This window comes from Histoplasma capsulatum, genomic scaffold (assembly GCF_000149585.1).
Source record: "Histoplasma capsulatum NAm1 scaffold_1 genomic scaffold, whole genome shotgun sequence".
NCBI classification, from domain to species: Eukaryota; Fungi; Ascomycota; class Eurotiomycetes; order Onygenales; family Ajellomycetaceae; genus Histoplasma; species Histoplasma mississippiense.
The window spans coordinates 7,181,488-7,192,733 of NW_001813982.1; the positions used below are offsets into that span (position 1 = coordinate 7,181,488).

Sequence of the window (11,246 nt, forward strand, 5' to 3'; positions counted from 1 at the left end):
AAGTATCATAAATGAATATATAATTTTTGATATTTCTGACCTATTTTCATGTCAATAATATTTGTTCTGAATGCTGTTTATGAACTTTTTTATATCAAAGTGACCCCTCTGCAGATTATCATGATTTGCACTGATAATTTCATCAATGAATGTCTTTTGTTGAGGGACATATGCATGACCATCAGCATGCAATATATTATTTTCAGAAATTGTTTATAATATATTTTCAGCAACAGTCATACTCTTCTTCTTTAACTTTTTTTTTTTTATTCAGCAGCAAAAAAATCAATCTTCTGTGCTTTACTCAGAAATGAAGTGAAGAATTCAGGCATTTCTGTATATGCTGAGTCCTCAAGAATAGCCTTATTGATGTCTGTTCAGTTTCTTAATATTATAAAGTACATTGGCATGATCAGATTAGATTTGAATTGAATACTGACTTCTCTTCAGATAATGTCTTCAATTTTTAAATACTGCTACAATAGTCAAGAGTTCTTTATCATGAATATTATAACACATTTTCACATTAATCAACTTTCTTGATCAGAAGGCAATTAAATGCCAGTGCTTATTATCTTGCAATTGTGACAGAATAGCAGCAACTGTAAAAGTGAATGCATCAGATTCAATCTGAATACACTGAGCTGAGTCAAAATGAGCTAATAGAGAAGCATGTATAAAACATGATTTAAACTCACCAAAAATGCTTTGAGCATCTTCTGTTCACATGAAAGTGGCTTTTCTTTCCTCTTTCTTACTCCCTTTTGTAAGTTCAAATAATGGGGCTGCAATGAAGGAGAAAGACTTAATAAATTGCTGATAGAAATTAGCAAAGCTCAAAAAGAATTCAATCTCTTTAATTGATTTAGATGTAGATCATTTCACAATAATGAAGACTCTGTCTGACTCCATCTCAATACCATTTGTACTTATAACAAACCTTAGAAATGGGACTTTGTTCGCTTCAAATTCACATTTAGAGAGTTTTGCAAATAGATTCATGCACTTGAAACATTTTAACATCTTAGTAACATGCACTTTATATTTCTGCTTTGAATTGGAGAATATGAGAATGTCATCCAAGTAGACAACATAATATATATTCAACAAATCAGACAAGGCATTGTTAATGTATGCTTGAAATGTCATTGAAGCATTAACTAGTTCAAATGATATAACTACATATTCAAAATGTTCATATCTCATTCTAAAGACTGTCTTTCTGTAATGAGCGTACTTCGATTAACGATCTAGCACTATTCTAAATACAGATTACGAATTGATTAAGAAAAGAAAGAGAAAAGAGATCAGAAGAAAAGGTCACATAAAGAGGATTTTTATAGAAAAGAGATTGAAGCAGAAGAATATCAGAAGCCATCTCACAGTGAAATGCAAAACAGCAGAAGAACATTAAAGACTACATGAAAAAATTATTAAAAACTACACAAATGTGGAGCATGGAATGGAAGAACATTAAAAGCCACACAGAAAAATCATTATTATTATTATTATTATTCTTTCATTATACTTGTATGCAAGCAGTGTTTATGATGAGTCCTTGTGTAATCTTAAATACAGGCAAGAGTTGGTTATACAGGAGGAATGTTTAGTGTTGAATGATGTCAAGAATATAATAGATACATAGAAAAATTAATGAAAGACTGGATTTAGGTTTGTATGAAAAACATTGTAGATGTCAAGTGAAGTGTTAAGTTGATAATCATGTATGTCTAACACTCTCTTCATTGCATTGTATATTTGATGTGATGATAATCTAGCATATGCAAGAGGTGATCTGTTTTTATATTTCTGAGATTCAATCACATTTTATCTTTTATATAATATTAAATTGCAGAACTTCTTCTGATGTTTGCTTGATCTCATAATTTTATTAAATACTGATCATTGAAGTTTCTGTTCATTTACAAACTTTCTTTGACTTGCTCACAATATTCTCTGCTGTTTATATAAGGCTGTGAGTGTACGCGGTTTCTCAGAAAATCTCAGAGAAGTTCAGAACCTCTAAGTTGTATTTATGTAAAAGAAAAAATGATCTTATGTCTATTATATTATAATGAAATCTTAACTGTTAATCACAATCTCAGTGTGTGACAGCAGGTTGCTTCAGTTGTTTTATGTGTAATTACAGAATTTACAGAGAATGTTCTTTATTGTTTATATCATTCTTTCAATAAATTCATCAGTCTCTGAGTGATACACTGTTGATAACTTTCATTCAATTCTTAGTAATTGATATATGCAGGCTCAGAGTGCGCTGATGAATTGACTGCTTTTATTTGACACAATGAATGAAAGCAGACTGTGTATATGATAAAATGAGTTTCTGATAAAAGCATCTGCAATTACTTCAGCATTCATCTTGTCACAGAGCTGTAGTATTTTATGCCCTTGTTGAGATGATTGACAATGATTAAAATGTTTGTAGAACTTTCACTTTCAGACAAGAAAACTGCAAAATTAATAGCTATATCACATCAAATTTGCTCAGAGATGAGTAGAGACTTTAGCATCTTTTTTCAGCATTCATATCATGCTGTCACTGAGTTGCAGTGATCACAGTTGTGTACAAACCAGTGTATATTCTTCAATATATCTGATCAGTAAAATTTTCAGATGATGATGTTGTACATGATTTCACATTTTGAATGTTTAATTATCAATGAATCATGAATTTTGCATGATCTGTGTTCATAAAGATTCTGAATCAGAGACTCATCATCTATCTTGAAAGTGTAAGCAGTTGTCATTATTAAAATTGAATATGCTGAGATATCTGTTCTTGAATATACATCTGTGGGGAATTGTGATGCTCTGTTTTGCATCAACACAGTTCACTCACTTCTGATTCAGAGTTTATTAGTGCAAGCACTTTTTACAGACTCTTAAATGTAGTGAGTTTCACTGTGATAGTGAAGCTTAAGATGTTTTTGTATTGACTTTCTGTGTTTATAGCTGTCATTGTGAGTTGAATGGTGTATTTTAAATGTTTTTTTGAGTTCTTTGAATTCTTCATGTCTTTTGCATCAGTTTTTGAATCTGACTTGATGTTCTTGAATTCATCTTTTAATTGTTTGAAGCATGAGTTGATGGTATGTCCTGGTTGTTTGCAATAACAGCAATATTTTGATTAGATGGAGTCATCAAACTTTCTAATATCATTTCATCTGCATTTGTTTTGTGATCTATTATCAGTATTATTTCTGTTGTTAAAGCTTTGAATGGGGTTTTTGAAATTTGACTTTTTTTTAAATTTCTTCTGTCTTTCTGACAGATTTGATTCCACCATTGCAGGTTTATGAAGAGTGGCATCATAGCTTAACTTTAGTTTGATTGTGTATTTGTCAAATTCTCAGTGAATGGAAGGTAGAACTTTCAAATAGAGGTGTGATTTTCAATGGTATTCATTGTAAGAATGCTGCAGACGTCTTTCAACTGATTGTAAATATAAAGCAAATTGTTGAACTGTCTGATCTTCTTATTACTTTGTTTTTCAGTACTGTCTATCTGCATCTCAAAAACTTTTATCTGAATCAGTGACTTGACATTGCATCCAGCTAACAAATTCTTCCCATGGTGGCAAAATTCGCATACTCTGAAAAGAGTGATCACTCATGTCAGAATCTCAAAATTTTAATTGTCAAAGTTGTACCCGACTACATCTCCCACTGACAACAGTAGTCACTGTGCTTTCCACTAAGATGTTAGATGCTTGTAGTATAGATTTCAGTGATCTGAGAATGTTTGTGACATTTTCACAGTTACAATTCACACTAATTACATCTCTACCATGGTTCAGATGTGCTTTGAATATGACTGAAATTGCTTCATTCAATTCTTGTAATAAAGTATTATATTATTACATCAGTGTTGAAGTTCTTATAATTTTTTCTCAGTCTGTAACTTTTTAATTCTTCTAATCACAGCTATCTTTAAATCTTCAGAAGAGGTGTCCTCTTCTGAATTATATTTAAATTTAACTTTATAAAAAAAAATGATGCTTGTTGTGCATTTTCAATAGCAGAGGTGTGTGTTTTACAATTTTCTTCATTGATATTTATTGCTTCTGATTCAACAGTGGCACAAGTACAGCGGATGCTGTGGATAGAGGTCATGATTATTACTCAATGAACTGTCTCTCAAAGATTGAGTGATTAGAAACTGTGAGGGGTGATGACAATGTGAAGAGTGAATAATGAAAGATAGTAGATAGCATAGTGAATGATAATAACAATAGTAATTATAGTAGTAATAATAGTAGTAATAATAGTAGCTAATCACTAAGAAAAAAAAGAAAGAGAAAAAGAAGATGTGTGAAATACATACATTCATATATATATACATATAGAAATAGCGTTAGCGAGAACATAATGGAAAGAGGTAAGAATAAACAAAGATAATAAGGAAATAATAAATGAGTGCATTACATTATTCCATTGAACATCCGGATGAATTCCAAGGAGTATATCAAGATTATACTACTTCATGACTATCTCCATTATATTTACATTCTTGAAAAATATGAGATTGCATTTTGAGTAGAAGATGAAGCTAGATATCATATCTCTAAACTGTTAAAACAGTGAATAGATGATTGATAGATGAATTGAATGAAATGATCTGCACAAAGTTCTGGTTTAAGTTCTATAGGGGATCTGTGGGCAATAATGAAGTTTCACATATTAAAGATACAACATCAAAACACTCTGAAGCTGAGATGAGAATAGAATTACAGATGATATGAAATTCTATTACACAATTTGAAATACAGCATCTAATCTGTCAACTGCTCTGACTTAGTAATTCTTCCATCATATAACTTGCCACATAGCTAGCAATCCTTCAATCAAGCAAGCTTTACTGTAAATCTTTCACAGGTTATGAGACCCGTTTTATGCACAATGCTGCCAATTCAGAATTCCTTGTTGATATAATTGTTATTATTGCTTCATTCAATACACATATAATATTGATGTTAAAATCATTTTATTACACTCAAATTGACGTGTTCTTAAGATCTTGCTTTGATCCATACCATGCTCGCTTAGAAGCTTGCAGAGTGGAATGCACCATGTTGAAAATTAAACCTTCAATTGATGAAAGAATGTCATGAAAACTTATATTGCCAAGGATCTGATCCAAGGTGCCTTTATTAAGAAATCAAGATGGCGGATCCATTGTGATCTCGCTCACACACTCATTCACAATCTCGTGTTCTGACCTCTGAGTTGATTGCTGGTGATGAAATCCCTTCACATTCAAGCTCTGCTCGCAAACATTTATCTGAAGCATTTGAAAGCTCTATTAATGAGCTCCTTTAACCTTCTGAAATGCTTTTCTGATTTGTTGCAGGCCTTACCACGGCTTCTGACATAGTGAGGTCAGTAGCCCGATCTACCCAGCCTAGCCAACCCATCTGACAATTTAGTGAGGCTGAAAGCTCTCACTGTACTGGCAGGGGCGTGCCCGCTGATGATGATAATGAGGTTGATGAGGATGAGATCATGTCAGTCGCTGATGATGATAATGAGGTTGATGAGGATGAGATCATGTCAGTGTGTTTCTGTTGACAATATGCAGTGAAAAAGGAGAGAGGGAAGTTCTTAGAACTTCAGTCTAAGAACTTCAGTTGAAATTAGAAAAAATCTGCAAGTGTAAAGCTGCAATGAATCAATCATTCAATAATAATAATAATATACTCACTGCTTCTACAGTCTGAACACTCATAGAATATATGCTGATCTCAGTGAAAGGTTGGAATATAACCTCTACAACTCAGATAACTCAACAATAAAGTGATTGCTCAATTCAAAAAAGATGTCAAATCTATGATCAAATTGAACGTTTTGACCAGCATGTTGAACCACCTCACATGGACTGTCTCAATAAAAGCGAAGTTGGTTAATGCACAGTGCTGAGGTATAATAGAGAGGCAGCAAGCTCAGAACTCTATATAAGACTCTAAATGAGCTCTCTTTTAAAATGCCCGGAACCATTGAATCTACACAATCATGTTGAACTCTTTAGATGCGAATGTCAGGCCATGTTTCATTAAGAATGATGAAGATCAGATTGTTTATACCCTTTAGTGTGTGATTGAAAAGAAATACTCTATTCTTAAATCATAATTATGCTGTGAAGCAGTCCTTGAATTTCATCTCATTTGATGACACTCAGATCATTAATATGCACAATTTTTTTGACAAATTTCATGCTGCAATTATGAAATTGGAAATTATGGATGCTGCTGTCAGATGTGTGAGTATTTGACATATTTATTCACTCTATTCAATGTTTGAAAGAGCTACAATCCAGAAGAAAATTGAAGAAGTGCAGGAATTCAAATCAATTCTGATTATATTAAACATTCATTTATTTATGAAGAAAATCCGCTCATGATTGAACCCTCTGAAGGATAAAAAGCCTGCACAATCTTCAGATACAATGGCTAATTCTGTTCAATTGAACACCACAGCTGCTGATTCTAATAATAATACATTTAATTCAATCTGAAGAGATTGTTTCAGCTGTGGTCATGGTGGTTTCTGTGGTGATGATTGAAGTGAAACAATCTTTCAATGTGTTCTGAATGTGATAGAACTTACTGAAGCAACTGCTGACTTGTCAATTCTGATACTGCTGCAGATGATTGAAGAGTCAACAATACAGCAAAAATAAAAAAATTTAAAAAAAAAAATGAATAAAAAGGAAAAAATGAAGGAGAATAAACAATGAAGATAAATTATAATTGACAATTACTGACAGCTCTGAAATTTATTAAATGATGAATCTTGCAGAGGTTATAAACATGCCAGTCTGTTTTATGAAACCCCACAAAAATCCTCTTACTATATGAGATAGTAGTGCCGGCTGCCATATTGCAAGTGATAAAATCATGATTTTCAGTACTTTTGAAAATAAATAATCTAACAGTTCAAGTGGTCAATAAGACTGTTCCGAAGGTTCACAGTGTCAGCATGATGTTCATTTCAGTTAGTAAAAGATTGATTGAATTCAATCATATATATTACATATCAGAACTGTCAGTTAATCTCATCTTCATTGACTTTATAAAGCATCAGAGCTATATTTGCTGTGATATGCATGTTGATGCTGGGAATTATTTTGAGTTTCTGTTCTCTACTAACAATGACTTGTTTTATGCCAATCTGACCTGCAACAATATCTACATTCTGTTCGACAGTCCGCCGACATTTGACAATGTGATGAATGATCAAAAATATGAGGCAGTCGCGTACGTGGCTGTTCTGATATCAAAGACAATTTCAATAGATTACAATTCAAATGCAGGGTCTTTGAAGCTGTTCAGCTGTGAAGAGGTTGAACAGTTAAATAACTTTAAGAATTCATATACAGACTTTTTCACTGTTTTCTCACTTTTTTAATTACCCACTATTCTTCTGAAACAACTGCCGATTGATGAATGGCACTGCAAATTGAGTCATATCAGTAAATATTAAAGATGATCCTCTAAGAGATCTACACTTTGAAATTGCTATTATCAGTCTGAAGAAGTTATCATTCTGCGCCATATGTGTCAGAGCCAAGCAGAAATATATTATGTATAAGAATTCCACATCACACTGTGCCACCCGCAAAGCTCTTAAGATTTGAGTGAATATCTTCAGCGGAGGTGAGACCCTTGGAACTGAAAATGACATATTCTCATATGCCGGCAAGAAGCTTGCCATGATCATTACAGATAATGTCACATATATGAGATGGGTATTTCTTCTAGAACACAAGAATGAAATATTAAAATATTTATGAATCTTCAATCAATTCATCAAGAATCTGCTGAGCTGCAGCATCACAATTATACATTCCGATCATGATGAATTGAATTTGATCGCGGCTACACTTATATACTTAGTGAGGGAATTAAATGAAAACTGATCTTTTCTTATACTCCACAGCAAGATGAGATATCTGAATATTCAATCAAATTAATCATTGAAAAAATCTGATTTCTATTAATAGATTTTTCTGCTTCTGAAAAGATGTGAGATGAGATGGTAATTGCAGTTGTCTGTGGTAATTATCAACAGAAGAGTGTCAATTATTCAAAAACTTTTACACTCATCATCACTGCCTTCACATTCTGAGCTCTCATGGTGATCTCAGCATTCTAAGAGTGGCACATTCTATAAATTGATATGGTGACTGCATTTCTGATCGCTCAACTGTCTGCTGATAAGCACATATATATGAATCAATCTGCTGGCTTCCATGAGGGTCGTGGTGATCTTGTCTGTGAATTAATGCAAGAATTATACAAACTCAAGCAGGCAGCATTATTATGATATGAAAAACTGTGAAAAATGCTATTGCAGTCAGGCTTCTGCATCAGTTCTTAGCCCCGGTGGCCGAATGAGTAATGCGGCCACCAGGTAGCGCCTTGGCGTGGGGATTCAAGGTGTGTGAGTTCAAAACCCACAAGGGGACAACATTACATCTGGAGTCAACTTCTCAGCTTCTAAAATAAAGAAATGTAAATCTGTTAAGTAGATACTTTCAAATGAATCTACTATCTGATTTAGCTTATTGTTTCTGAGCTGGAAATCTGTATTGTAAGATCAAATTCTATCTTTCATTAATTTTTCTATGTATTTATTATATTTCTTGACATCATTCAACACTAAGCATTCCTCCTGTATAACCAACTCTTGTCTGTATTTAACATTACACAAGGACTCGTCATAAGCACTGCTTGCATACGAGTATAACGGAAGAATAATAATAATAATAATAGTATCAGTTCTTATGATGTCAGATTATTTATTCATGACATTAAAAGAGTTTATGTGATTGTTTATGTGAATGGCATTCAGCTCTACAGCTTGAAGATTGAGGATCTGAACTGAGTCAAGGTCAAAATCACCACTAATTACAAGATCAAGAATGTAAAGGATTCAAACTGATATTTGAGTATGAAAACTGAAAGAGATTTTGATGTCCTCACACTGTTTCAACCTCTATTCATTAAGCATCTTTTAAAGAAATTCTTGATGAATGACTGCCATTCTGCAACTACTTCTATAAAGGAGAATGTTGATTTTATGAATGATGATGAAAAACTGATTGTCTACACAGCAGAATTTACACTGCACTTCTATCAATTGAATATTGAATTTCTATAATATTTTGCATTCAATACACACTCTGATCTGAGCTTTGCCACTGAATTTTTGAGAAGATTTAGTTTACACTCTACCTTTAAGAATTGAGCTGCACTCAAACAAATGTTACAGTATTTGCAGGGTTTGATTAATGAGGCTATTTTGAGCTACCACAAGAACGCCGACATTGAACCCGTGGCATATGCAAATGCCGATTGGGCTGGTAGGGATCCGGGATCCCGTTCAACCACCGGCTACATCATATATATATGGCGGGTGGCCCCGTCGCCTGGCGAAGCTGCTGGCAAACAGAGGTTTTCAAATCATCAACTGAGGCTGAATATATTGCATTTTCTGAAGCCATTTACAAGCTTGTCTGTCTACATGAACTTCTATAAGATGCCAGCTTCATGCCTTCCCATCTCAATAATCTGAACACCGATGATCACCCGATCCCCGCCTCAGCCAATGGCCTTGCTTATACAATTCATGCTGATAATAAATCTGCCATAGAGCTATCCTCTTCTGAAGCGATTCCACGCCACTCTAAGCATATAAAAGTTTGATTTCATATTCTTTAAGATCTCATCTGCAAGAATGAGATATCAGTTCGATACATCCCTTCCACTGAGAACATGGCAGATGGGTTAACTAAGCCGTTTGAAGTGTTGAAATATAGTTACACATTGAAAGGAGATTATTAAGATGAAGGAATAGAGAGGATAAAATAAGTGGAATTCTTTGCTGGTTTTTTTCATTATTGCACTTTTTCCAGCTGTTTATATACTTATTTGAAGGGCAAATTTTGTATGTAGCATTGTGTATAATTAATTACTATGGTGAGTGGGGTGTCAGGGTCAACTGCTCTGGGCTTAATAAATTCTTCTATCATACAACTTGCCATGTAACTAGCAATTCTTCATCAAGCAAGCTTTACACCTTTCCACATAAATCAGCTTCATGCCTTGAAGATCAGTTTGCAGTTATCAAAATCAGAGGTGAATCAATCAAATATTAGAGAAGAAAATGTATATAGATATCCTTTATTGATTTAACTATATAAAACATATATATAATTCTATATTGAATATTTGATTGGGATTTTATTTAATATCTAGTTGAGATGAGTAGAGTACTGAAGCTCAGTGTTGAGCCTTTAGTTATTATTATTATTATTATTCTTCCATTATACTCGTATGCAAGCAGTGCTTATGACGAGTCCTTGTGTCATGTTAAATACAGGTAAGAGTTGGTTATACAGGAGGAATACTTAGTGTTGGATGCCAAGAATATAACAGGAACATAGAAAAATTAATGAAAGACAGAATTTGATACTTATAATACAGATTTTCAGCTCAGAAACAATAAACTAAATCAAATAATAAATTTATTTAAAGATATTTACTTAACAGATTCACATCTCTTTATTTTAAATGTTGAGAAGTTGATTCTGAATGTAATATTGTTTTTTTATGAGTTTTGAACCCACACATCTTGAGTCCCACACACCAAGGCGCTATCTGATGACTGCATTATTCATTCAGCCACCGGGGCTCAAACATTCTATATTTTAATTATACAACTGATCATTCAAATTTTTAAATAGTATGTTGATTTTAACAATATCATTTCAATTCTGCTCATCTATTTTTAGAAGTTTACAATCAAATTCAGATAAATGAATTGTTAATGGAGTGTTTTTCTGATGAATTTCATCCAATCAATTTAACATCTTGATTTGAAATGTAAAATTGAGAAAGAGAAAGTTGAATTATTAAAAAATGAATTCTGATGTATACTGACTGACTAAATAATAACTCATTTAAAATTGAAATTTTATTAGCACATCATCATTTAATTTACTTTAAATATATTACATTTGATTTGATGATGAATCTATCATTTGATTGTCAATGTTTAATTTGATACTCATTTTTGATTTTCACATAATATAAAGTGTTAGATCCTTTGTGTGTTTATCAAGAATTGAAAGTTTCTTTCTCAGAGACATTTCATAAAATGCAGATGTAGAAAAGATGATAAATAAAAATATATTCATTTCAATAAATTATTATTGTAATTCAATCA

The 11,246-nt window shown here is 32.7% G+C and overlaps 1 protein-coding gene across 1 annotated transcript; it reads left to right on the plus strand.

The window, feature by feature from the left end:
* Positions 1-4,388: 4,388 nt before the first annotated feature.
* On the plus strand, positions 4,389-5,817 carry HCAG_02047 (predicted protein; the record flags this gene model as incomplete). Its single annotated transcript, XM_001544950.1, has 5 exons — positions 4,389-4,398; positions 4,854-4,880; positions 5,371-5,398; positions 5,477-5,569; positions 5,733-5,817. The coding sequence occupies 5 exons, from the start codon at positions 4,389-4,391 to the stop codon at positions 5,815-5,817; spliced, it is 243 nt and encodes an 80-aa protein (XP_001545000.1).
* Between the last annotated feature and the right edge of the window lie 5,429 nt (positions 5,818-11,246).